General features: G+C 62.6%; 1 protein-coding gene across 3 annotated transcripts; it reads left to right on the forward strand.

The window, feature by feature from the left end:
• The first annotated feature begins 7,770 nt into the window (after positions 1 to 7,770).
• On the forward strand, positions 7,771 to 23,999 carry ATG2A (autophagy related 2A). Of its 3 annotated transcripts, none has more exons than XM_075545458.1 (41): positions 7,771 to 8,018; positions 9,976 to 10,138; positions 10,241 to 10,378; positions 10,468 to 10,570; positions 10,721 to 10,856; positions 10,944 to 11,042; positions 11,285 to 11,381; positions 11,467 to 11,625; positions 11,712 to 11,852; positions 12,037 to 12,274; positions 12,367 to 12,514; positions 12,596 to 12,688; positions 12,848 to 13,015; positions 13,102 to 13,345; positions 13,549 to 13,645; positions 13,742 to 13,904; positions 14,182 to 14,324; positions 14,428 to 14,546; positions 14,624 to 14,778; positions 14,998 to 15,148; positions 15,237 to 15,436; positions 15,546 to 15,626; positions 16,296 to 16,402; positions 16,494 to 16,586; positions 17,592 to 17,662; positions 17,805 to 17,881; positions 18,626 to 18,796; positions 18,933 to 19,062; positions 19,147 to 19,355; positions 19,573 to 19,781; positions 19,911 to 20,043; positions 20,933 to 21,127; positions 21,217 to 21,318; positions 21,412 to 21,496; positions 21,608 to 21,728; positions 21,827 to 21,899; positions 21,987 to 22,069; positions 22,165 to 22,286; positions 22,376 to 22,530; positions 23,136 to 23,285; positions 23,391 to 23,999. In XM_075545458.1, the coding sequence occupies exons 1-41, from the start codon at positions 7,848 to 7,850 to the stop codon at positions 23,625 to 23,627; spliced, it is 5,730 nt and encodes a 1,909-aa protein (XP_075401573.1). In that variant the 5' UTR covers positions 7,771 to 7,847; the 3' UTR covers positions 23,628 to 23,999. The 3 variants fall into 3 exon arrangements, with proteins under 3 accessions (XP_075401573.1, XP_075401575.1, XP_075401574.1); XM_075545460.1 differs by having other exon boundaries at positions 19,195 to 19,355; XM_075545459.1 differs by having other exon boundaries at positions 18,626 to 18,790.
• The last annotated feature ends 3,134 nt before the right edge of the window (positions 24,000 to 27,133 follow it).

Consider the following 27,133-nt stretch of genomic DNA (forward strand, 5'->3'; position numbering starts at 1 on the left):
TCAAGTCACCTCCCCCCGCCCGGCCCGCACCCCCCGCGGCGGGGGGCGGGGCTGCGTCAGGCGGGCCCGGGGGCTTCTGGGAGATGTAGTCCCCGCTCCGCTTAAAGGGCGCGCTCGGACGGGGCGGGGGGACCCTGCGGCGGGCCTCGGACCCCGGCAGGGAGGCGCGCCCCAGCTCCCGGGAGCAGCGAGCGGCGCGGGCCGCGGGTCTCGCTGGCGCTGCACGGACCCCCGGCTTCTGGAAAGGAGTTTGCATGGCCAATGAGCAAGCCTCAGGAGGGGGCACCAGGAAGCTGGGGGGGGGGGCAGGAAACGGGACGGCCACCTCTGCGGGGCCCAAGGACTCGCAGGACCTGCTCCTCCCCGGGCGACCGCCCTGGGGACCCCGCTCCACACCCCCACCCCAGAAAGGCTGGACGCTTGGAAGCCCGCGGGAAACCGGTAGCGGACAGGTTAATGGTCTGCGGCGAGGCAGGGCTGCTGGGAGATGCAGTCCGCCCTCCGTCCTCGGCCTGCAGTCCCCCGCCCGCCCGTCCCTCGCTGCCTGTTGGTGACATCATAGTCTGGGGTTTAAAGGGCTAGCCCTGCAGCGGCACAGCGTGGGAGAAGGTGTCCTCCCGGCGTTGTCACGCCACCACACCCCAGGCGTCCTGACCTTTCAGCGGGAACCTCCCAGTCCCTCTGGTCCCCCAAGAGGCGCTAGTAGGGGCCCCAGGTTCAAAAGCATTAAGCGGTCACAGGAGATCCAGGCACAGATGAGGTTCCCGGAGTTTAAAGCTCCCGATCTAGGATGGGGAGACCCCAGCACCCTTTATTCAACCGTGAGCCCCAGCCCCCTGCACTAACTAAAGTTCTCTCTGGAAGAACAACGTCTGTCCACGGGAGTGGGCATGGAGGGCAAGGGCTGGGGGTGGGCGGGCTGGGCCCTTGGTACCTGCCCAGTGCCCCAGTAGAACCACCCAGCCATCGTCCTGGCAGCCTGGAGACCCAGGAGAACCGACTGGCTGAATGCAACATAAAGCAGGGTCTGCAGCCTGCCAGGGCCACAGGGCTGGACCACTGACCTGCTGGCCTGGAGGCCACCCTCTGCTCCAAAGCTTCAGTAGCTTCACCCGTGTGGACCTCGGTGTCTTCTCGGGCCCACCTCCCAGTTCCGGAGAAGAAGTTCTCGCCCCACAGTCCAGGGGCTGGAGGGACCCAGAGACACGGGGGTGGGGGAGCCTGTATCAGAATTGGTACTCAGGGCAAGGTCCCATCGCCCGGTACCAAGATGTGTTAGTCCAGGTTGACTAGAGAAACAAATCCAGAGACATGTGTGTACGAGAGACTTTTATATCCAAGAGTAATTGTATATTAAGAAAACATCCCGGCCCAGTCCAAATCAAATCCATCGGTTCGATATTAGCCCATATGTCCGAGACTAGTCCATAAATTCTCCCACAGACCCTCGCAGGGCACGCAATGATACCGAAAGCAGGGAGATCACAGACCAGTGGGTGAAAAATCTTCTGGAAGCATGTGGGGGGGGCATCTCAGTGGGAAGGGGGGTCCCTCCGAACCCTCAGGGCCAGACTCGAGGATCCCCGGGCAGCAGACCAGGATGGCCATGAAGCCCAGAGCTGTGCAGAAGGAAGTGCAACGTCTGATTTGGGGTGGGGGATGGGAACATGAGATCAGATTTCCGGCAAGAGCTGCCATTCAGACTGGGTTTCAAATAGATTCAAGGTCACCTGGGGGCAAAAGGTTGCGCTCTCTTTTGGTATTTATTTATGCTAACACTTCTTACAACTAACTTGCCCTATCATAATTTATAATTTATCAAGGGGTCACGAGGGTGGGTGGGAGAGGGAGGGGAAAAAAGAGGAGCTGCTACCAAGGGATCCATAGAAAGTACCTGTCTAGAAAAAGAACGATGGCAACATATGTACAAACATGCCCGATACAACTGATGCATGGATTGATAGAGTTGTAAGAGCTCCCAATAAAATGATCTTTTTAATAAAAAATAAACAAAAGCACTAACCTCCCCCATGGAATTCCCACACAGCATGGCCACGCCGGGGGCTTTACGATGTTCCTGGAGAGACAGGAAAGATCACCAGATCTTTCCAGCAGCGTTTGACGCCCATTCACGCAGAACAGAGTAGAGCTGTCCCACGGGGTGTCCTCGGTGGCGTACACTCATGGACAGGAACCCCGGGGGGCAGGGGTGGCTGCTAACTGCAAGGTTACAGTTGAAAACCATGGCCCCTCCCCAGGGAAAAGACCACTTTCTGTGAGCTGCCATTGACTTGATGAGGTTTGTTCGTGTGTTTTTAATCTTTACAGAGCGGGCCCTGGGGGGGGGGGTCACTCTGCAGGCTGCTGATCACAAAGTCAGCGGTTTGAACCCCCAGCTGCTCTGAGGGAGACTGATGGGGCTTTCCACTGCTCCCTTAAACGAAGTGGCAGACACCCACAGGGGCATTCCAGCCCTGTCCTGTGGGTCCCTCAGAGTCCGCATTCTCCACAGCAGGGAGCACGTGAATGAGTGGCTCCGGAAGAGAGTCGTGGATTTGAACTGCCTACCTTTCAGTGGGCAGGCCAGGGCAGCACCACGGCACCACCAGGGCTCCGTTCAACATCTTTACCAAAATTCACCCAACATGTATCCATCCGTGGCTTTCAGTGTGGTCACGGATGAAATTGCTCCGCTCCCCCATGTCCAAAATTAAAAAACCAAACTCACTGCCATTGAGTCACTTTTGACCCTATAGGACAAAGTAGAATCAGCCCTGCGAGTTTCGGAGACTGTAACTCTTTACCAGAGTAGAGAGCCTCATCTTGCTCCCAGGGAATGGCTGATAGTTTTGAACTGCTGACTTTGTGGTTAGCAGCCTAACCTACTCTACACAGAGTTGCCTCTGAGCTACCTGGGTGGGGCACCTTCCTTCTGAAAGTCCTGTTCTGGTCATCCTTCCAGCCTGAGGGTCACGTTCCAGGAAGGCTATCTTATCAGCAGACCTCCCACCTGACCTCTCTGCAGGCAGGACCCTTACAGCCCCCAGCCATCTTCCTTGACCCCTCCACACCCATCCTTAGCCCTTCAAGGACAAGGACATGAGTTTCAACCTAATGTAAGGCGTGTTCTGGTCCCCTCCCCATCCTCTCTATTGGAGAAATCTTGGCCCTATCTTAGTAAGTCATCTGACATCCCCAAACCAAAACCAACCTCCCACCATCAAGTTGATGCCAAATCAGAACAACCCACAACACTTAATGGTAGCAGAGTGGTTATTCATGTGGCCGTGGTCCACAAGGCTAGTAGGGGGAAAGACAGAAGAAAGACAGGGCTTTCTCCTCCCCTAAAGAGTTGCAGTCTCAAAGCAGGTGCATAAGCAAATGTGGTAAAGAAAGCTGATGGTGCGCAGCTATCAAAAGAGATAGTGTCTGGGGTCTGAAAGACTTGAAGGTAAACAAGGGGCCATCTAGCTAGAAGCAACAAAGCCTCATGGAAGAAGCACACTAGCCTGTGTGATCACAAGGTGTCGATGGGCATCAAAGAACAAAAAATTATACCAGTGTGAATGAGGGAGAGTGCAGAGGTGGAACCCAAAGCCCATCTGTAGGCAACTGGACATCTGCTTACAGAAGGGTCACAAGGAAGAGACGAGCCAGTCAGGGTTGTCTTATGAAACATACAACTTTCCTCTAGTTCTTTAATGCCACCCCCACTGCCACCCTACTATCATGATCCCAATTCACCTTACAAATCCAGCTAGACCAGAGCATGTACATTGGTACAGATCAGAGTTGGACACACAGGGAATCCAGGACAGATAAACCCTTCAGGACCAATAACGAGAGTATTGATACCAGGAGGGGAAGGGGAAGGTGAGGGGAGAAAGGGGGAACCAATCACAATGATCTACATATAATCCCCTACCTGGAGGACGGAGAACAGAAAAGTGGGTGAAGGGAGAGACATCGGATAGTGTAAGACATGACCAAAAAGAAAAAATTATCAAGGGGTTGTGAGGGAGAGGGGCGGGGGGGGGGGGCAATGAGGAGCTGATACCAAGGGCTCAAGTAGAAAGTGTTTTGAAAACAATGATGGCAACAAATATGTAAATGTGTTTGACACAATGGATGAATGGATGGATTGTGAAAAGAGTCGTAAGAGCCATCCCCAAAATAATTAAAACAAAAAAGAGTTGCAGTCTCAGAAATCCCCAGGGGCTGCCCTTCCCTGCCCTCTTGGGTCAGTCACTATGAGTTGGGCATTGACCTGATGGCAGTGAGTTTGGTGTTTGGTTAATTTAACGGGGAGTAGAAAGCCCAGCCCCTAATCAGTACCCCACCATGGCTTCTCCCGAGGACCCCATCATCCAGGGGAGGGGGAGGGGTCAGGTAGCAGTGGTTCAGGGGGTTGTCTTTCCTTCTGTGGGGGCCACTACCCAGGTTCTGTTCTGGCCTGTGCAGCCCCAGTGCAGGCACCGCTGGTCTGTCAGTGACGGGCTAACGCGGAACCGTTTCCGTGGAGGTGGCAAGACAATGACAGACTAGGAAGAAAGGCCAGGTGTTCACCTGCTGAAAATGAGCCTGCACTGGTCAGACCTGTAGCCACGCCTGGCGAGGGGGCAGGTCAGCCCGAGGTCAGCTGTTGGGGCTGATGGGTGCAGCACCAGCGTGCTTGTTGGAGGTGCTGGGTGTGGCAGTGGGGAGTCTGGGCAGAAGGTGAGGCTTGAGACTGAATCCTAGAATCAGTCCTGGGGGGCAGGGGGGCGCCAGCAGCACCTTGCTGTCCATCCCCTCTGCCCACTCATTGTTTTCATTCATTCATTCATTCACCATCATGGCCTTCTCCAAGCCTGGAGCTAGGCTGGGGGAGGACGTTGTCTTTGGGCTTGTGGTGGAGTTTCCTAAGGTGAAGGAATTGTCTAGAAGGAAGGCCACTGGTGCCTACACTACTCCCAGCTCTAGTTGAATCTTTTGCTTTTGCTCGGACATTGATTTCTGCCAATCCTGCGTCAACTTAAAGGTATTAAGAGCGAAGGGGTGGAGTCTAGTCTGTCAATCAGCCCCAGCCTGATGACGCCTCCTTGTGGGCGTGGCCTCCTCATGAAGATTCTGGGAACTCTCTCTCTCTGCCTTGGTCTTCCTGTTGACAAGCCACAGGAGGCTTGCTGAGATCTGTGAGGAGCCTCTCTGTCTGCTTCACCTTCCTGTTGAGGAGCCCCAGTCGGAGAGCCATGTGGAGACCGGTGCCAGCGCTGAGATGCTTCCACCGCCACTGGAGCTACAGACATTTTCACTTAACTCACTGGCCTGTGATCTTCCTGGATTCGGCATCATCGCATGTGGTATGTGAGTCTGAAGAACATACAGACTAGTGTCAGAATATGAGCTAACAGCGGACCTATGGACTTGATGCTGGATGTTTTATTGATGCGTAATTACTTCTTGATATAAAGTTCTTTTTTTAAAAAGTGGGAGACATCAGACAGTGTAAGATATGACAAAATAATAATTTATAAGTTATCAAGGGTTCATGGGGGGAGCGGGGAGGGAAGGGAAAAATGAGGAGCTGATGCCAGGGGCTTACATGGAGAGCAAGTGTTTTGAGAATGATGAGGGTAATGAATGTACAAATGTGCTTTATACAATGGATGGATGCATGGATTATGATAAGAGTTGCATGAGCCCCCAATAAAATTATTTTTAAAAAATTTTAATGAACAAAATAAAAATAACAAGAAGGAAAAAGAAAGTTCTCTCTTAAACATATATGAGTGTCTCTACATTTGTTTCTGTAGTCAACCCAGCCTCACACTGGGGCCCAAGTGTCCGGCCCAGGTCCCCAGTCTTTCTATTGGTATACCCCATTCCCACCACAGGAAGTAAGTGCTCACCTGTCCGAGGCTGCACACGAGGAACCCCAAAGAACACCCATTTCTGTCCTTGCTGCCCTTCTGGAGACAGAGACAAGGCGCTGGTTCGTTCACTTGCTACTTGGGCACGAGGGCCCTGCTTCCACTTCTGTAAAACGGGACGGTCACAGCATCTCCCTCGTGAGCCACTGGCGAGGAAAAGAACAGACAACTCGGGTGAAGTTGTGGGTGGGCTCTGGGCCTGGACAGCCTGGGTGCTCAACACAAGCTGTCTTGTTTTCATTGGACGAATGCACTGGCTTGGAGTAGGTCTTGTCCGGGCCACCTCCCTGCAGGGTCCCTTTCCACAGTCACCTGATGGTCCTTGCTGTTCTCTCAGGAGCTGCCCAGCTCTTCTTGAGTATCTTCCAGACGGGAAGCTGTCCTGCCTGCGTCTATAAGCCCGTTCACAGGAAGTAACACGGGGGTCGTGGGCAGTTGTCTTGTGCCGAAGGCCATCCGCAGCTAGGACTGGAGTCCCAGTTCCCTGCCTTTGGGACCATGGGGCCAGGATGAGATTGTCACCTCATCACTGTAGGCTTCATCTTCTCAACAAGGCATCCAGGGCTTTGTGTGGCCAACCCAGCTGAGAGCAGGAGTCAGTGAACTGCCTGTAATGCAGTGGTTCTCAACCTGTGGGTCGTGACCCCTTTGAGAGTCAAACAACCTTTCACAGGGGTCACGGTATTTGTCACAGCAGCAAAATGACAGTGATGAAGTAGCAACGTAATCATTTGATGGTTCGGGGGGTCACCACACCATGAGGAACTGCATGAAAGGGAAACCCAAACCAAAGTCACTGGGTTAGTCTTGGTGACCCTAGGGGACCCGTCGGTTTCTGAGACCATAACTGTTTACCGGAATAGAAAGTCCCATCCTGTTCCCAGGAGCAGCTGGTGGTTTCGAACTGCTGACCCTTCGGATCACAGCCTCAAGCGTGTAACCACTAGCAGATAGTTTAAGCTTTTGTGGAGCCCTGTCCCGTCTTCAACTCAGTCTGTAGCAGGACAACTGCCCTGGACAAGACTTGCTGGTGGAGCTGCGCACAAGCCTTGACTTAGGACACTGCCCTTTGAGTGGCATAGGATTTTTATCTTATTTTATTTCAACCATTTAAAAAAAAATGGGAAAGTCATTCTTAGCTCCACGACTTTGCAGGAACAAAAGATCTGAGCCTGAGGGGATTGGATTCCATTCTTCATTGAATTTGGGATTTAGAGATATGAAAAGCTGGTGTGATTATTCCAGAAAGAGGCCCCCGGGCGCGGCCAGCTTCTGAGAAAAGGGTGAGTCAATTGACCTCCTATTGAGATTCCTGGGCAGGGAGTGGACTGCCAGGTACCTGGGTTCTCTGGTTCCTTCCTAACCTGGCTGCACCCTGGTGGCGACGCACCCCACCTAGCAGGTGCTAAGAGACTTGATACAGGGTGGCAAGGCGGTCAGAATCGTGCAGATGTTTGCTGAAACAACTCTCCGGCTAAAGGTCTCCGGGAAGCTTCCCGAGAAGTTTGGAAGGACGCTGCCCCTTTAAATTCCCTCCAATCACCTGCCGTGGTCGGGAGAGTCGGCACATGCGCACTGCTTCCTCGGACTGGCCCCTCCTCCAACAGCCCTCGGAGCGTGTGGACGGAGGTGAAAGGTCCTCCCCCTCAGTATTTTCACGCGAGCGTCAATCCTGATTGGACGCGCTGCATCATGCCGCGAGCCCAGTCCCTTTTTCGCGCTTCAAGGCCCCGCCCCCCTCGGCCAATCACCGGGCCTCGCCCTTTGCAGTGGCCAATGGCAGCGTGCGTGGGGGGCGTGGCTGAGTGTCCGGGGGCGCGGCCTGGCGCTGGGAGAAGCGGCGGGGCGAGCCGGGGGCTCTAGTGAACAGCGCAGCCGGACGGGGTTGGCGGGCGGGCGGCGAGCGGGGACGGCCTGGGCCCGGCGGTCTCCGAGATGTCACGATGGCTGACGCCATGGTCAAACTGTGTCAAAGAGCGGATCTGCCGCTACCTGCTGCAGTATTACTTGGGTCCGTACTTCCAGGAGCGCCTCAGCGTGGAGCAGCTCAGCCTAGACCTGTACAAGGGCAGCCTGGCCCTGCGGGATATACACCTGGAGCCCTGGGTGAGGACCTTGGCGGGCGCTGGGGGCGGGGGCGCCGCGATCTGAAGCCCCCAGCGCCCGGCGCCGGGCAGGAGGACCAGGCTCCGGGCGTCCCAGGCGGGGGACCCCGGCTTTTTCCAAGTGTCAGCGACCCCGGCTGTCTTCCGGGACCCTTCCCAGAGAGCCTGGGAAGCCGGGCTGGGAGGGGTCCCCGTCTCCACTTCCCAGGAGGGGAAACGAAGCTGGGAAGGGGGCTGTCACTCTTCTGGGGAGTGTCAGGAAAGATGTCCTGAGTGCGGGGCAGGATTGAGGAGGGGGCCGGGCAGGGCAGGCAGGGCAGCCGGGCAGGGGTCCGCCGACTGGGAAGAGCCCCTACGGGCTGGGACCCTGACCTCCTCACCCCGGGATGCAGCCTGGGGGTGGGGTTCCCGCCGGATGTGGATGTCAACAAGCGTCAGCCCTGTTGGTCAACACCTCGTGTGACTTCTGGGCCAGCGGCAGCTTCCTGCTTGGGGAGGGCCGCAGCCAGATGGTCCGGTTGAGGGAAGGTCTTGGGGGTCAGCATTCCAGGCTTGGAGGGGAGGCCCCCCAGAAGCTTGGAGGCCTGCCCCCTGGCCAGGAAGTGACCCACGGAGATGCTGGGGCAGCCAGGAGCCTGAAGTCTGGGTCAGAGGCCTGTGACTGGGGGCAGCCAGGGCCAGGGGCCATGATTCACAGCTCAACTGACCTGGGAGGTTGTACAAGAGAGGCCAATTAGAGGCCTGCCTGCGCTGGCACTGGGTCAGCCCTCCTGGCCGGAGCAGCTGGGGTGGGCTTGCCGTTAGGAGCTTCGCCTTCCAGCCAGGCACGGGGAGACCTACAGCTCTGAGCAGGAGGCACTGGACTCCTGAGAAGTTTTGGTTGAGGGGGGACTGAGTTGGGAGCTTCTCTGCTGTCAGTCCCAGGACTGTGTGTGTGTGTGTAGGAGTGGGGGGGGGGGTGCTTCCCTGACCTCAGCCTCTTATCTTGGCCTCAGGGCAGACCCTTTGTCCTTCCAGAAAACCCTCCTACCCCACCCTGCTCAGCCTTGCCAGAACTGCCTTGACCCCTAGCTAGGCAGAGTTCCAGCCTGTCTCTTGGGAGGGGCTGGGCCCAGGTGGCTCAGAGATGCTTTCTTGGTAAACTTAGTCCCTGCCCCCAGCTGCTCAGCATGTAGCCGCACCTTGAAGACCCCAGAAGCCAGTGGGAAGGGGAGCCTGGGTCCCCATCTTACCATGACGATGACCAGACTCATGTCTGGCTGAGGGAGCCAACAGGTCTCTCCCCAGTGTAACCATCACAGGAGGCAGGGGTTCCACCTCAACAGACATTTAACTGCACCCTAAAAGAGCCCCGCTTGCCTGGTGGGTACTCAGGCTGCTGATTCCAGGGTCGGTAGTTCAATACTACCAACCACCCCCGAGGGGGCAGAGGCCGGGCTTTCTATTCCTGTCCAGAGTACAGTTACCTCTGCCCTACAGCGTCACCATGAATCAGCTTCAAATACGATGCGTTTCATTTTTGGTTTACTCCCCAAAGCCGGGTATAACTACACCCTGCCTTTTGAGTCGGGCCCCTCCCTAGTTGACCCCCATCACCCCCAGCCAGCCTTCTATTCCCAGGGCAGCCCCTGGACCTGCTGCCCCTGCCTTGTCCTTCTGCTGCCCTGTGACTGCCCAGGCTAGGTTAGGACAGTCTGAGCACCCTTCCCCTTTGGGGACAGACAGATGGATGGGCTCCCCTCTGGAAGGGATGGGATGGGATGGAGCCGGGGTGGGTTGGGTGGGTAGAGGTGTTGGGAAGTGCTTCTGGAGGGAGCAGTGAGGAGCAGCCTGGAGCTGGCATGTAGGACTGGCCTGTCATGGGAAGGCCCTGTGGGTAGGTGGCAGGGGTGGGGGTGGCAGGCCCAGGGGGGCCGCAGCTTCGGGGTCCCCTGAGCCAGCTTTCCCTGCCCGCCCAGTACGTGAACTGTCGAATGGAGTCCCTGCAGTTGCCCCTGGAGCTTGCAGAGGGCTTCGTGAGCTCCATCGAGGTAGAGGTGCCCTGGGCCTCGCTGCTCACCGACCATTGCACCGTGCATGTGTCCGGCCTCCAGCTGCTGCTACAGCCCCGCCAGGGCCCAGGTCAGGGGGAAGTTGGGGGAGGGTGAACAGGAAGAGGACTGGGGCTGGGGAGAGGGGGCTGTGGGTCTGCCTGCCCTGAGCCCCTCCTGCCTGCCCGAACAGGCCTGGGACACGTACCGGCCTGCATGACCAGCAGCCTGGAGATGGCACAGGAGTGCCTGCGGGAGGGGGTGCCCGATGCCTCAGAGTCGCCCGAGCCCCTGGACGGGCTGGAAGTGTTTGCCCAGACCATCGACTCTGGTGAGTGGCCCTGCCTCTGCCCGCCCCCCACTGGACAGGGGCACGGGGGTCCCACCCCAATGACCCTGAGCTCCCCGGCCCCCCCGCAGTGCTGCAGAGGATCAAGGTGGTCATCGCAGACTGTGTGGTGAGGGTGGAGCACACGCTGGAGGCCCCGGAACGCAGCCTGGCACTGGAGGTCCATGTTCAGAGGTGGGTGCCAGCTGGGCAGGGCGCCCCTGGATGTGGGGATGGGGGCCAGTGCTGAGCCCTGCCCTGGACAGGGTGACCCCGAGCAGCTGGCTGGGTGTGGGGAGACGCCGCCAGCCTGGGGGCCCTGGGCCAAGCCTCCCTCCTCCGCAGGCTGGAGTACTATGACGAATCCTTGCTGGACCCCAAGCAGGCGCCCTCAGTGGACGTGCGCCCGCCGCCCGCCTTCCTCCACAAGCGGCTCCTGATGGCAGGGGTCCGCTTGTGGTTCGAGCTGCTATCCTCACAGGTGGGAGGCCGTCCTTGGCCCCTTCCAGCCCCTGCCCTGCCCACGCCCTGCAGCTGACTCTCCTCCCCCCCACCCCCCATCCCCCAGGGGGTGCCCCCACAGCCCCTCCTGCAGATCGGCAGCTGCTCCGGGTACATCGAGCTGGCAGTGAAGCTGAAGAAAAAAGAGGCCTTGCCAGGCCCCAAGGTGGGTCCCCAGCTCCTGGGAAGACGGCCCGTGCTGGTTGGGGCTGAGTGCAGGATGACTTGCTGCCCCGAGGTCAACTTTCACACCCAGGGTTGAACAGCAAACTGGTGGCAGAACTCGGCCAGGCAGCAGGCATCCAGCCTTCCTTGGGGCACAGCAGGTGGGTGGGGGGGAGGCTCCCAGGCACCCAAGGGTGGTCCATGCTGTCCTGATAGCCCTGTCGCTGTTCCCTGTGCCCCCAGCTGGAGGTGACCGGACAGTTGGGTTCCCTGCATCTTCTTCTGACCCCACAGCAGCTCCAGCAGCTTCTCGAATTGCTGGCCGACCTGGGCCTCGCAGGTAGGACCTCTGGGCGCCGGGAGGGGGGCGGGACCAGAGATGGGGAGCTTGCTGGCTGGACTGAAGGCCTCCCTCCCACCCACAGACTCCGAGGGCCTGGCGGACAAGAGAAACAAGAGCCGCCCGCTGGGTGTGGAGGACATGTGGTTGATTGAGCAGGACCTGAACCAGCAGCTCCAGGCAGGGACAGAGCCCGAGGCTGAGCCTCTCAGCCTGGACCCTCTGGTCAACCTGGACAGCAGTGGTGGGTGTGGAAGGCGGGCGGCTCCGGCAGGGTGGAGCCAGGACCAAGCTCAACCAGTGTCTCCACCCGCCCGACTTCACCCACAGATCTGTTCTTCTCCATGACCGCCGGCCTCACCAGCAGCGCCACCTCCGCCGTGTCCGATCTCTCACTGTCCGATGTGGACCTCAGCTCCTCCGTGCACAGCGGGCCCGGCCTCCGCCGCCTCTCGCAGACCCGCCCAGCTGGTGCGTCCTTCTCTGGGGGCCCGGTGGATGGAGACAGAGTGCCTGGGGCCAGTCCCTGGCTTGGAATCCCCCTTTCCCAGGGCTGGTGTCGTCTGAGGGCCACCTGGACAGGCTCAGCCCAGGGCTTCTCCCAGCTCCCGCCTCCTGCTCTGGAGAGCCCCTGGTGAAGCCCCTGTCCCCGCAGGCAAGGTGGCCCCCACGCCCCTCCCAGACACGCTGCGCCCCGACTCACTGCTGAAGATCACCCTCGGGGGCGTGACGCTGACCTTGCTGCACACCTTCACCCCGGATGCCCCACCCCCCAACCTCGTCTCCTGCTTCTTTGCCGAGTTCGATGCCACCAAGGACGGGCCCTTTGGCACTCGAGAGTTTCACCACCTCCGGTCCCGCTTCCAGAAGGCCTGTCCCCACAGCCATGTCCGGTATGGGCCCGTGATGGGGACCTGCGTGGGGGGGGGATGCACCTGTGCAGAACACCCTGGCCCGCCGGCTCAGGCGTGTTCTCTGCCTGCAGGCTCACAGGCACCGCCATGCAGCTGAACTGGGAGCTTCGGACAGGCGCCCAGGGTCAGCGCGCCACGAGCACGGAGGTCCGCTTCGGGCAGCTGGAGGTGCTAGAGTGTCTATGGCCCCGGGCCACCTTGGAGCCTGAGTACACAGAGGTGTGGGCCAGTCCAGCAGGTGGGGCAGACCCGCCTCGGGCCAGCCAGGACCCCGCTGACCGACCCCCTGCCACCCCGCAGGTCCTGAGCTTCCCCAGCAGCCTGGGCTCCCAGGTCTCCGCCCAGCCCTGCGCCCGCCTGCGCCACACACAGACCCTGCGACGGGCCTCTAAGGTGACTGCCCTGTGCCCCTCCCACTGCAGCCCCCCTATCCCCCAGTGTGACAAGCCCTAGTGACGTTAGGCTGGGGCTTCTCCCCCTGGAGGGACTGGTGTGCTGGGTCTGCTCCAGGCACCCTGTGGCCCATGCTGACCTGGGCACCCTTGCCCACAGAGCCGGCACCGGCGCCAGGCCACGTGCCACTGCCACTCAGAGGTGGCCTTGGAGCTAGCCGACTTCCAGGCGGAAGTGGACCTGGCTGTCATGGAGAGGCTCACTGCCGTTCTGCGCCTGGCCACCATGCCCACGGAGCGGTCCCCAGAGCGGCCCACCGGCCTGATGGTGAGGAGCCGCAGGGGGAGGCCGGGGCCCCGCAGGCAGGCAGTCCGGTGGGTGGCTCTGACCTGTTCACGGCGGCCTTCCCACAGACAGAGCCTCCAGCGGCTGCTGAGCAGCGGATGGTGGTGGGGCTCTCGGCACCCCGGGCCACCCTTCTGCTGCGCTTCCCCATCGCTGACCTACGACCCCAGCGGGACCCCTGGGCCGGCCGGGCCGTGCGGACAGAGCAGCTGCGGCTGGAGCTGAGTGAGCCCCAGTTCCGGTCGGAGCTTAGCAGTGGGCCTGGCCCCCCGGTCCCCACCCGCCTGGAGCTCACCTGTTCCAACTTGCATGGTAAGAGCCAACCGGGAGCCACACCTGCCCAGGGCAGCAGTCTCCCCTCATGGGGGCCTTCGCTGCCAGTTGTCCTCCCTCCTGCCCCTGTGGCCTGCGAGTTCGGGCAGTAGCCAGTGTGAAAGGACAGCCCCCATTGGCCTGACCCAGGAAGAGTTGGAAGGAGGGAGGCCGAGGTGACCGCTCTCCCGGGTCCGCCCCAGGCACCTACGAAGACGGGGAGAAGCCACCAGTGCCCTGCCTGCGAGTCTCCAAAGCCCTCGACCCCAAGGCCCATGGGCGCAAGTACTTCCTGCCCCAGTAAGCCGCGGTGGCCCCTGGACAGGGCGGGCGGGTGGGAAAGGAGAGGGACTGCGAGGCCTGCAGGCCAATGACGGGTCCGTGCCCCCCCGGCAGGGTAGTGGTCACGCTGAACCCCCCGCCTGGACTCCCGCCGTGGGAGGGGGCGCTGGACAAGGCTGAGGAGCTGGAGGCGTCCTCCACGGAGAGCCCCTGCGAGTTGCGGGAGCCCGAGCCCTCGCCCTTCTCCTCCAGGAGGACCATGTACGAGACCGAGGAGGTGAGGCCGGCCTGCCCGGCAGCCTGCTCCGCCCCAGGGGCAGGGCCGCTGAGCCGGGTGGGGTGGGGTGCTTCTGTGGCCTCACAGGGTGAGGAGTAAGGCGGGCTACTGGCCCCTTGGGGTCCTCTTCACATATGGGTTGGATTGTGAGATGCCAATGGCCCCCCCATGGTTGTCCTGCCTTCTTGGGGCTGCTCAGCACTCCGGTCTGCAGAGCGGGGGCCTCTGTTGCTCGTCCCCCGAGGCCGAAGTTGCGCATGCCCCGCTCCCCGCCTAGATGGTGATCCCTGGAGACCCCGAGGAGATGAGAGCCTTCCAGAACCGGACCCTGGCGCTGTCCCGCTGCAGCCTGGAAGTCAGCCTGCCCAGTGCCCACATCTTCCTGCCCAGCAAGGAGCTCTACGAGACCATCTACAACAGGTGGGGTGCGGGCTGGCGGCTGGGCCATTGTGGGCGGGGGGAAGGGGAGAGGAAGGGGCCCGCCTGCCACGGCCGCCCCCTGCTCCACACCCCACTATCGCAGGATCAACAACGACCTGCTGATGTGGGAGCCTGCCGACCTGCTCCCTACGCCCGGCCCCACCGCTGCTCCCCGCAGCTTCCCCAACCCCTTCAGGATGTGCAAGTCGGCCTTTAAGCTGGGTAAGGGGGTTGCCGCAGGCCTGGGGGCGGCTCAGGGCCTGGGATCCCCCTTCCCACTCCGCCCTCCTCTCCCCCAGACTCGGACTCTGAAGACGAGGACACCCGCTACTTCTCAGTGGGTGCGTCAAGTGTGCCCCCCACCCGAGAGCCCCCGAGTGCCCACTCCCAGAGTGCCTTCTCCGCCCAGGTGACAGTGCTGAGGGGTCGGGTCACCGCCCTCTGTGAGAGCAAGGTGAGCACCGCTGGGGGACATGGGGGACACGGGGGTCTGTCCTGGATGGGGCAGGAGGGGGTGGGGGCTACGCTGCTCACCCACCTGCCCAACCCACCTAGCAGTAATGCACGCCTCAGCACGGCTGCAGTCTGCCCAAGGCAGGTGGGCAGGTACTACCCAGACCCTCCGTCCTCTGGCCCTTGATCCCCGAGGGCCAGCCCACCGTGCTCCCTGCAGGGCGAGGGGGGCCAGCGGCTGGAGGCCCAGCATGGAGAGCTGGTACTGGACGTGGAGCACAGCACCCTCTTCAGCGTCTCCCAGCACCACGGCCAGCCGGGGCTTGGCTACTTCTGCCTGGAAGCCGAGACAGCCACCCTCTACCACCGAGGTGCGAGGGCCACGTGCCTGCAGGGTCCTCGGGCAGGGCAGGAGGCCGCCCTGGCTCTGTGGGTGGTGCTCACGCCCTCCTTCCCCAGGGGCTGTGGATGACTACCCGCTGCCCACTTCCCTGGAGGTGCCCAGCTTCACGCCCCCGGCCCGGCTGAGCCCTACCATCTACCCCTCGGAGGCAGGGGTAGCTGAGCGGGGGGCCTCCGGCCAGAAGGTCCAGGGCCGTCCACCCCCCATGCTGTCCACTGCGGTGCGCATCCACCTGGACCCACACAAGAACGTCAAGGTATGGCTGCTCCTGTGTGTCCTGTCATCTCCCTGGACTGGGCAGCAGCGGGGTGGGGGCCGGGGGAGAGTGCCCCTGACACCCTGACCTTGCCCTTCCCCCACCCCAGGAGTTCCTAGTGACAATGCGCCTGCATCGAGCCACCCTGCGCCACTGCATGGCCCTGCCCGAGCAGAGCTGGCATTCCCAGGTGAGGCTTGTCAGGGACCCGGGCAGGGCCAGAGCTGGCCTTGGGTTGGGGGCAGGGGCCGGGTGGTGGGGACACTCACTGCCAACGAGTCCATTCAGACGCGTAATGACCCTATAGGACAGGTATTCTGAGACTGTAACTCACAGGAGGGGCAGCTGGTGGTTTTGAACTGCTGACCTTGCGGTTATCAGCCCAACTTGGACTCACTATTCATTCCACCAGGGCTAAGGTCCGTGGGTCCCCAAGTGGGCGGCAGCTCTCCCTGGTGGTGCTGGCGTAGAAAGCCTCGTCTTTCTCCCAGAGTGACTGAGCGGTTTCGAACTGCTGACCTTGTGGGTAGCAGCCTAGTGCTTAACCAATATGCCACCGGGGCTCCAGGGTCGGTGGGGAGTGGAGTGGGCGCAGATACCCACACTTTATCCTGGATTATGGGCTGTAGGGAATGAGAGTTTCATTGTTGGGGGTGTTGGGTGGTTTTTAAATTTTTCCTGAAAAGGGCAGTCTGTGGAATGAATTGGGGTGAGAGCCATGGGCATGGACTGGAGGGAGGGTGGGCAGGCAGCGGGGCAGTGTGCTCTGTGGCAGATGGGGATCCCTGCTGGGCCAGAGCAGGGGGGGGCGGCACTAGAAGGGGCTCCCCTCACAGCCCTCCTGCCCCAACCCCCAAAGCTGTTAGACTTCTTAGACGTGCTGGATGAACCTGTGCTCGGCTACCTGCCCCCCACGGTCATCACGGTCCTACACACACACCTGTTCTCTTGCGCCGTGGACTACAGGTACACAGTCTGGCCAGAGGGGGCGGGCGAGCTGCTGGGGGGAGGAGCCCGCCCCCGCCTGAGCGCGTGTGGCCCCGTCTGCACCCCGCAGGCCTCTTTACCTCCCTGTGCGCGTCCTGATCACCGCGGAGACCTTCACTCTCTCCAGCAACATCATCATGGACACCTCCACCTTCCTGCTCAGGTAGGCCTGCCGCCTCCCGCCTGGGTGTCCCCAGACCTCACCCCCCGGCACACAGTGAGAGTCACTGGCATGGTGTTGGCGTGCCTGCTCTCTGAGCTGCTTGCCAGCCTGAGGGCCTGGTGGCAGGTAGGAGAGCTCGGCCACTGTCGTCCCTGGGAGGTGCACCCGGGCAATGCACTCAGCTGTTCAGAGGTGCCCTGCAGGAGGAGCCGTGGAAGCCCTGTGCCACAGGCTCTGCTCCGAGACCTGGGCCGCCAGAGAAGGCCGGCACAGCCGGTATCCCCGACAACCAAACATACAAGCAGGCCAGGCCCGAGCTCCCAGCCCCTTCCGGGGCCCGAGGCTGCCAGCTCCCAGAGGCTGGTGGATTTGAACTGGCAACCGGACGGCGAGCACTCAGCAACGGCACCACCAAACAACTTACCTGGCCCCCAGGTGGCAAGCTGAGCAAAGAAATACCATCACCCAGTGCATGGGGTTCTGCCCCACTGTGAGAGTCACCTTGAGAAAGATCGGGGGGAAGGCCACAGAGCAGGAAAACAAAAGAAAAACACACGTGATTTAAAAATACCCTTCTACAGGGTTTCCCTGCGCATCTCTGGTGCAGCTGCAGCTGTAAGGACGTGGGGGGGGTGTTTTCTCAGAAGTGGGGGGCGGCATCACGGCTGATGTTCCTTAAGGCTACCCCTGCACATATATGGAAGAAGCCGGTACCCCCCATGCTGTCCTAGTTCTGAAAGAACAGTAACCCTAGAGGGGAGGGGGGAGCTTGCCCCCCACCCAACCCGGGCTCTCAGTGGAGCTGGGAGGCCAAGGGCTGCCCCTTCTCGGAGTCCACAGTGCCTCAGAATACTGGATGCATCTCCCAATGGTCAGATGACGAGAGCTCTGAGGCGAGAGGGCTGGCCGCAGTTTCTCGTGGGCTGGGGGGGTCCCCCGGCTGCTCTGGTTGCTCCCGCCGGGCCGTGGCTCTGGGTCCTTCTCAGCCTTGCTCCCTCCCACCAGGTTCATCCTTGATGACTCCGCCTTGTACCTGTCGGACAAGTGTGAGGTGGAGACCCTGGACCTTCGGCGAGGTGGGCAGGGTCCAGCCTGGGCGCCCTCCACCCCCGCCCCCTCTCTCCGGGCACCTGGACCAGCATCCCCGAGTGGGTGCTCTCCCTGGACGGGGAAGCTGCCCGCCCGGCGTGAGGAACTTCCCGCTTGCTTCCCATCCAGATTACGTCTGCGTCTTGGACGTTGACCTCCTGGAGCTCGTCATCAAAACCTGGAAGGGGAGCGCCGAGGGCAGACTGGTGAGCAGGGCCTCCCCTGGGGGACCCCAGGGCCACGCTGGGCGCCGCTCTGCGCCTGGGCACGTGTCACCACCTCCCCACCCCCAAGCTGTAGGTAGCTCTCCTGGATGGGCTAGCCAGGTGTCAGGACTGGAGGGTGCCTGTCAGTGACGAGTGGGCAGTGGCCGCTGGGGAGAAAGGGGGTCAGTGGTTAGGGCACCCTGCCTCGGGGGCAGGGCTGACTCACGGGGATCCTTCGAGACAAGGTAGAGCTGTCCACGGAGCAGCTGGCGGTTGTGACCTAGTGCTTTCAGCAGCCCAGCACGTGGCCACTGTGCCACCAGAGCTCCAACTCAGTACCCGCCCGTTGACTGGCACTCCCCTAGCCACGCTGTGGGACAGGGCAGGCCTGCCCCTCCCTGCGGGTTTCCGACACGGCAGCTCTTAAAGGAGTAGAAAGCCTCGTTTTTCCCCCGAGGAGGCAGCTGGTGGTTTTGAACTTCTGGCCTTTCATCTAGCGGCCCAGGGTGTAACCAGGGTGTGATGTGTGTATCTGTAGCCGGCCTCTGTTTACTCCGTGCGGCCGTGGGCATTTTGAGGGCCGGCAGGGCTGGCGAGGGGTGTGTACAGGAGTCTGCCCAGTACAGTGGCAGTGCGTGCGCTGGGCGGGCAGGCTTGTCCAGGGGGCCAGGCGGGAGGGCAGGCAGACTGGTCTGGTGGGGCTGTTCGCGGAGCCTGCCCTGACCCCCGGCCCTGCCCCCGCAGAGCCAGCCGCTCTCCGAGCTGCGCTGCTCCAACAACGTGGTGCATGTCCACAGCTGTGCCGACTCATGCGCACTGCTGGTCAACCTGCTCCAGTACGTACTGAGCGCGGGCGACCTGCACCCCCCACCCCGGCCCCCCAGCCCCACGGAGATCGCCGGCCAGAAGGTACAGGTGAGGCCTGGCCGCTCAGGCTAGCACAGCTCGGCCAGGCCCCTCCACTGCTATGGCCCCCAGGGCCTAGGGCTGGGGGGAGCCCCCGGGAACTGTCATCGTCCCAAGCACTGACCCCCTCTCCCAACGGGCACAGCTCTCCGAGAGCCCCGCTTCCCTGCCCTCCTGCCCACCACCCCTGGAGACAGCCCTGATAAACCAGCGGGACCTGACCGATGCCCTCCTGGACACAGGCCGCAGCCTGCGGGAGCTGGCCCAGCCCTCAGGTGAGCAAGGGTGCTTGGGGCCCGGGGTGGTGGTACAGATTGTCAGTGCTCCAGCCCCTCACAACCCTGGCTTCTCTCCCACAGGCGGCCCCCTCCCTCAGGACTCCCCCGTATCCGTCTACCTGTTCCCAGGCGAACGCAGCGGGGCCCAGCCCCCATCGCCATCAGCCACGGCCCCCGCCTGCGACCTTGGGCCCGAAGACAAGGAGGAGGACAAGGAGGAGGCGGCCGAGGGAGACACCCTGGACAGTGACGAGTTCTGTATCCTCGACGCCCCTGGCCTGGGCATCCCGGTGAGTGAGAGAGCGGGGCAGGCTGTCCCCGTAGTCTCGGGGGTGGGGTCAGAGGAGAGCCGGCACCCCACTCCTGCCCCGGGAGAGGAACTCAGGCCAGGAAGTGAGCTGCAGGGCACGGGGTGATCCAGGCTCGGGCGGTGGCAGTTCAGGAGGGTCTGAGGACGGGGCTGAGGCGGGGAAAGGCTGTCTGCTAACTGCCCACCTTCTTCCTCAGCCCCGGGATGGGGAGCCCGTGGTCACTCAGCTGCTCCCAGGGCCCATCGTTGTGCAGGACGGGCACTTCTCCCGGCCTCTGGGCAGCACAGACCTGCTGCGGGCACCTGCCCACTTCCCGGTACCCAGTAGCCGCCTGGTGCTCCGAGAGATCTCCCTGGTCTGGCACCTCTACGGCGGCCGGGACTTCGGCCCCCACCCTGGCCATAGGTGAGGGGCTGTGCCAGGGCCAGGGCGGCCCTCCCATCGCCCCACCAGTGTGAGAGAGAGTCCTTGGCCCTGAGAGGAGGTCCCCGCCTACCCCGGCATCAGCATGGCCCCTCTTCCTTCCCCTTCTAGGGCCAAAGGCCTCTCTGGGCCCCGGGGCTCCCCTTCCCGCTGCTCCGGCCCCAACAGGCCCCAGAACTCCTGGCGCACCAAGGGGGGCAGTGGGCGGCAGCACCATGTCCTCATGGAGATCCAGCTCAGCAAGGTGAGCTAGCGCCCCGGTCGGGGCCAGAACCACGCTTCCGGGACTCGGGCTCCCTGCACACCTGGTGTCGGACCTCGAGGAGGGCCCCAGAGGTGCCCTGCTGCCCCAGGAGATATTACTAGTGTCCCTGCTGGTGCTGAATGTGTACTGGGGGCCGGGAGGGGTGAGGGTCGCATAGGAGGAGATGTGAAGAGGGACTGGGGAGACACCCCCACCCCCCACGGGACCAGAGCCCTAGAGAGATGCGCTGGGCGCAGTCCTGGCTCAGGGCGGGGGGTGGCCCTGCAGATCCCCGATACCCAGCTGGTAGACCCCCTGGAGAGTTGGGCCTGGCTCCTCACAGAGTTCCTCAGCAGCCCCAGGGTACCTGTGCTCCGGCAGGGCACTGCCCAAAAAGCCAGGGGCCAGTCCGGTGTCACAGTCCGATGGCCGGAAGAACTGTGAGGGGAGACAGGGCGCCACTCAAAGTGATGCCCAGAAAGAGCAGGTGGCTGCCCATCTACCACGGGAGCCTGCTCAGGCCTGGCCGAATGGACACCGGCTGCTGGCGACAGGCTACAGCTGCCAGCTGGTGCTGCTTCCCACAAGCTTCCAGGGAGCCTGTCCAGAACCAGGCCCGCCCCTGGGGGAGGGAGGCTGACCGCCAAGACGGGCAGTGAGACCTGGAGGTCTGAGCACACTCAGTGCATCCTGTGGGATGAGCGAGGGCGAGTTGGGGAGGGGACTGGAGAGTGAGGAAAAGGCACGATTCTCAGGACAGCAGGTGGGCAGGTGGGGTGGTCCACCAGGAGGTAGACCTTCTGTGGGAGTCTGGGTGCGATTGACACAACTCACCAGAGATGGAGGCTCAGGCCGGGGCCCTGGCTGAAGCGCCCGCCCCCCACCCCAGGTGAGCTTCCAGCACGAGGTGTACCCGGAAGAGCCTGCAGCCCCTGTGCCGGGGCTGGAGGAGCAGCCGCTGTCACGCCAGGTGTTCATTGTGCAGGAGCTGGAGGTGCGTGACCGCCTGGCCTCCTCGCAGATCAACAAGTTTCTGTACCTGCACACGAGCGAGCGCATGCCGCGGCGTGCCCACTCCAACATGGTAGGCCTGGGCGGGGCAGCCCCTGTCCAGGTCCCAGCTGGGGGACAGTGCCTGTCACCCAGACACCCAGAGCTCACCCTGCCCCACAGCTCACCATCAAAGCGCTGCACGTGGCCCCCACCACCAGCCTGCGGACCCCGGAATGCTGCCTCCGCGTCTCCCTGATGCCACTGCGGCTCAACGTGGATCAGGTGAGCAGGCGGCCGCCGCTGGAGGAGGGGCCCCAGGTCCCTCCAGCCAGCACCCGCCTCCCACACCTGAGCCCTGCTCCCCGCCTCCTGCAGGATGCCATCTTCTTCCTCAAGGACTTCTTCACCAGCCTGGCCGCGGCCATCAACCCCATGCTCCCGGCTGACGCCTCTGCTGAGGGTGAGCCGCTGGACAGGGTGTGGCGGGGGGGTGGGGGGGTAGGGTGGGGTCGTCGGGGTGGGGCCAGCCCACCCAGCCTGCGCCCACCCCCACGTTCTCTCCTCCCCGCAGCCCACCCTGAGACCTGTCCGTGGGAAGGGCAGCCCCAGGGCGCTGCAGCAGGTGGCCCCCAGGAGCCCTCCAGCAGTGGCCATCCAGGGGGCTCGTCTGAGCAACAACCCATCTATTTCAGGTGGGGCCGGGGGCGGGCCTCCAGGGACCCTACAGGGGTGTCCTGGGGGGCTCCGCCAACCCGTGACGTCCCTCCCTCCCTCCCTCCCCGTGCCCCAGGGAGTTCCGCTTCACCTCGGAGGTGCCCATCTGGCTAGATTACCACGGCAAGCACGTCAGCATGGACCAGGTGGTGAGTGTGCCCGGCGCGCGCCCTCGGGGCGGTCGCACTGCCCACCCCAGGCCCTGGCTTCCCCAACGGGCCCACCTTCTTCCCCAGGGCACGTTTGCTGGCCTCCTCATCGGCCTGGCGCAGCTCAACTGCTCGGAGCTCAAGCTGAAACGCCTGTGCTGCCGCCACGGGTGAGTCCCTGCCCCACCTCCTCCTGGGGGTCCCAGTCCCCCCTGCCGCTCCGCCCTGCAGGGGACGTGACCTCCGCTCTCCCACTTCCCCACAGGCTGCTGGGCGTGGAGAAGGTGCTGGGCTACGCCCTCAACGAGTGGCTGCAGGACATCCGCAAGAACCAGCTGCCTGGCCTGCTGGCGGGCGTGGGCCCCATGCACTCGGTGGTGCAGCTCTGTGAGTGCCGGGCGGGCGGGGCGGGGCCGTAGGGAGCAGGGCTGCCCCGGGCAGCACTGACCCCCGGCACCCCACTCCCCACCCCCCAGTCCAAGGCTTCCGGGACCTGCTGTGGCTGCCCATTGAGCAGTACCGCAAGGACGGGCGGCTCATCCGTGGCCTGCAGCGGGGGGCCGCCTCCTTCGGCTCCTCCACCGCCTCTGCCGCCTTGGAGCTCAGCAACCGCCTGGTGCAGGCCATCCAGGTGGGGGGCGGGCGCCGAGGGAGTCCCCCCCCTTGGTGTTCTCAGCTCGCAGCCTCTGGCCCCTGGCGGCTGGTGACCGCACACACTCTGGGACCCGTGTCCTGAGCTCCAGCACCTCTCGGGTGGGGTTGAAGAGGTGGCATGGTGGGAGGGGGAGCCCTGTGCATCGGCTGGGTGCCCCTGCAGGTGGGGTGGAGGTTGAGAGGAAGAGCGTGGTATACATTCTGGGGCCTGTACACTCAAGGGAGGCAGGCGTGCAGGTACACCACAGGAGAGGTGGGGGGTGGGATGGGCAGGGGACGAGAGGCCCCCTGAAGCAAAGCTGGGGTCCACAAGGAGCCTGACCTGGGTGCATAGTAGAGGAACCCAGGTCTCTGCCAGAGACAGTGAGAAGGATGGGGGGCTTGCTTAGAGGGGTGGGGGTAGGTGGGTGGGTCCTGGGCCTGTTCTCACCCCTCCACCCCCTGCGAAGGCAGTTCTGGGAGTCCTCATGGAGCGGAAATCCCTGCCTGAGGGGTAGGGGTGGGGAGTGGAGGCAGAGCGGGGATGGCAGAGTTGTGGACGCCCCTGCATGGAGCTGAGACCAGCTGCTCCCTGGTCCCCAGGCCACAGCGGAGACGGTGTATGACATCCTGTCCCCGGCCGTGCCAGTCTCCCGCTCCCTGCAGGACAAGCGCTCCTCTAGAAGACGCAGGGGCCAGCAGCCCGCCGACCTCCGAGAGGGGGTGGCCAAGGCCTATGACACGGTTCGAGAGGTGAGGAGCCTGCCCCCCCAGCCTTCACCTGCCAGCCTCCCCTGCACCCTTTCCCCACCCCGCTTCTCAGGCTTGGACCCGGCACTGACCCCTGGCTTCCCACAGGGGATCCTGGACACAGCTCAGACCATCTGTGATGTTGCGTCCCGGGGCCACGAGCAGAAGGGGCTGACAGGCGCCGTGGGCGGTGTGATCCGCCAGCTGCCCCCCACCGTGGTGAAGCCACTCATCCTGGCCACCGAGGCCACGTCCAACCTGCTGGGGGGCATGAGGAACCAGATCCTCCCCGACGCCCACAAGGACCACACGCTCAAGTGGCGTTCGGAGGACGCACAAGACTGAGCACCAGGCCCCAGCGGCTTCTGCCTGCCACCCCCGGGGAGCCACCAGCCCTGCCCCTCGGGGCTGCCGCCAGGACACCCAGCTCCCCACCCTGGGGCCCCGGCCCTGTTTCTGCACTTTTCCTTGGGATGTGGGGAGAAAGGACACACCCCTCGCCCTCGCCTCGGACCTTGGACTCTCAGACTCCCCTGCACAGCCAGCGTCTTTCTGTGACTTTGGGGGGAAGTCAGGGACGGACACCATGTGGTTCAGTGTATTATTTTTAAGCTCCCTGTGGGGTGGGTCACCGTGTCTGCATGAAGTGGAATAAACTGTGCCCACTGCCAGCCCTCCTTGTCCTGTGGGCCAGCCAGGCCTCTGCCTGTCCTTCTACCACCTGACTGCACTGCCTTCGCCTCACCACCAGGTGGCACCACACCTTCCCCGCCGTTCACCCTGCAGGGCTGCTAGGTAGCTGGGGCCCTGGCCCTGTGCCAACCCTGCACCCCTTCCCCTGGCTGCGCCAGGCCTCTCCACACCTTCTTGGGGTGTAGCTTCCCTGGCCCACATCAGATGTGGCAGGAGTCCGGGAGCTAGGGAGAGACTAGTGCCCGGAGCAGAGCCCACCATCCCCAGGATCCAGCCTTGGGGCTGGGCTGTGGGGTGCCCAAGGAGGCCCTAACCCTATAGCCACCAGTCCTGGAAGGCTGAGCCTCTGCCCTCGGGCCCAGCTCTGGGGTGCTGGCAGTGGGAAAGGGCTGTGCTGTCCTTGGGCTCTGCTCTTGGACACAAATGATCAGCTGAGAAGATACCTGTTGCCCACCCACTCCCTTCCCCACCTGTCCAGAAGCACTGAGGTGGAGAGCAGATGGGGAAACTGAGGCTCGGGCCGAGATGCCCTGGAGTCAGAGCTGGACCCTGGCTTTCTCCGTAATAGACCACTGAGAAGATCCCCTGCTCCACTCATTCACTGAGCGAATGGCACAGGACCCCCTTTGCTCCGTGGGAGGTGTGGGGGAGGCTCCAGCGAGCCAAGGCTGTGGAGTGACACCTGGTGGGGAGATGAGGGCCCCCCCCATGCTTCCCAGACCCGGCCCCACCCATGGGCACAGTCCAACCTCCTGCCCTTCGACCTCACCTATGAGGGGTATTGACCGTAGGTAATCATTAACCGGCCCTCCAGGGCTGGGCCAGCTGCTCAAAAGGCAGCCAGACCCCAGGTGGCCCACTTCCTCCTCTAGCCTGGGGCCAGCCAGGACCAGGTAAGAATCTCCCAGGTGCCACAGACCAGAGCCTGGAACCAGCCAGTGTCCACCGGGTTACAACCCTTCTGAGGAAGGGGCACGAGCCAGGCCAGCTGCACTGTCTACCTGGGGGCCAGAGTTAGGCTGCTGGCTGGCCAGCAGCTCCCCACCAGGCCTGGGAATAGACCCTAGACAGGTCTGGTCCTGGCTGCAGTGGGAGGGGATGCAGGGTGGGGTCTTCGTGGCCTGAGTAGCTTCTCCGGAAGTCAGGGATCCCCAGTCCCACCTGACTGGTGACTCTATGGGAGATTGCCAGGACGCTGGGGCCTTGGGCCCTGCTCAGTGACCTTAGGTGGGGGGTGGGGGTGGGGGTGGGGGTGGGCAGAGCCCTGCTGTGTTGCTCAGAGCATGAATCCACGGCTGGGGGAGAGATGTAGCCAGGTCCACCCGAGAGGCTCCATTCCCCGAATTGTCCTCCAGAAGTGCTGGGATCTCCCACATGCCCGCCAGGCCTGTGCCAGCAGCACCCAAGCTTCCTGTCCCGAGGATGAGGATTAACACCACCACCCCCCCATGCCGCTCGCCCAGCTGGCGACTTCTGGCCTCCCAAACCCTGATTCCCACAGGGAGACTGGGGGCGCTCAGAGAGGTTAAGCCACCTGCTGACGGTCACCCAGCTCCTGGGCCACTGGCACCCCCCAATCCCCCATGAGTGTTTGCAGCCCCCGGGGGAGGAGTTCTGGAGGAGGTTGGCTGGAGGTTCCTGTTCCCCCCACCCTTCTGCTCTGTGTTCCTGCTCTTCCTCTCCGTCTCTCTGCCCCTGCCCCCTTCTCACCACCTCATCCCCCAACTTCCCGAGGCTCCCTAAGGGGAGGCGGCTCTGAGGTCATGTACCCTCTGCTCAGCGCCGGGAGAGAGGTGTGGTGGGGTGATCTCCTATAGAGCCTTGGACACCCCATGGAGCGGTGCTGGATCGTTTAGGGTCACGATGCTCTGGCCATGGGGTGCGATTGCCCCCACCCCCACCAAGGTCCTCGCGACGCTGCAGCAGGTGGGCAAAGGGCAGAGGGAGGGGAGGGGCCCAACCCCGAGACCAGCTCTAGTTGGAAAAGAACGAAGGAAACCTGCCCGCAGAGCAGGCAAAGGCTGCCGGGAGCTGTAAATCCCAGCTGCTCCCGGCTTGATGGGCAGTTCAGGGCTGAGCCCGGACTTCGGCCTGCGGAGGAAGGAAGGCGTGTCCGGATCCGTATGGAGGGGGCCGATGGGCGTGGACCCCAGATGATAAAGGGCCTCAATAAAAGACCACAAACCTAGGGCCAGGGGGTGGGCATGGGGGGGCGTCCAGGGCAGAGGCCGGTGGGCAGGGCCCAGCCTCCAATGGGCTCCCGTCCCCTGTAACAGCAACTCCATGTGGGGGTGCTCGCTGGCTCCAGTGGGGCTGCTGTTACCTGGGGCGGGGGCCTCGCGCACGAGGAGGGAAGGCCGGGAGCGGGGCTGCCCAGACCGAGTGCACAAGTCTTTGACCTATGAATTGACAGCCAGTGCTCTGGGCTCCCCTCTGGCTGCCAATGCCATAGGTCATAGGTATGTTTGCCTCCATGCCAGCCGCCGGGACCTGTGGGCACGGGCCGCCCCAATGCCCTGCGGTCTCCTTCCCTCCCTCCGTCCCCCTGCCCCCTTGAGATGGAGCTGCTGAGGGCAGGGGGACGCCTCTGGGCTGTTCCATGCTATTCCTCTGCGGAACAGCCTTCTTGGCCCTAAGTGCCCTGGCAAGGTGAGTCGGGGGTGGGAGGAGAGACTCCCCGGGGTCCTGGAGCACTGGAATCCCGTGTTGCTGTTCCTACTGGTGTTCCTGCCCCCGCCCCAGCGATGGCTCAGGGATGGGTCGCTAAGTGGTACTTAGCAAAGGCTCCCCTGGTACCCAAGGCAGGGCCCATCAGCACTCTCAGGCTGAGGGGCCCGACTGCTCTGGGTTCCAGGCTTATGAGGGACTCCACGGGGAGAAGGATCCCTAGAGTCAGTCTCACCTTCTGCTCACTTTGGTCAAGTTCTAGGGGGTAGCCCCTTCCCCCAGGGCCCCCTGAGGCCGGGGTGGCCTCGTGGATAAGACTTGGGGCCCCACCTCTCTCCAGCCTTCCTCTGAAGCCTGGCTGGTTTTTTTGGCTTTCGTGCAGTGGGTTTGGGGGCGACAGCCATGGGAATAAAGACGTCGCTGCTGCTCAAGCCACAATGGGAAAGCGTAGACCCAGCAAGAGCATCCAAACTGCTTAACGATAGAATCTG

Source organism: Tenrec ecaudatus, chromosome 4 (assembly GCF_050624435.1).
Source record: "Tenrec ecaudatus isolate mTenEca1 chromosome 4, mTenEca1.hap1, whole genome shotgun sequence".
Lineage (NCBI taxonomy): Eukaryota > Metazoa > Chordata > Mammalia > Afrosoricida > Tenrecidae > Tenrec > Tenrec ecaudatus.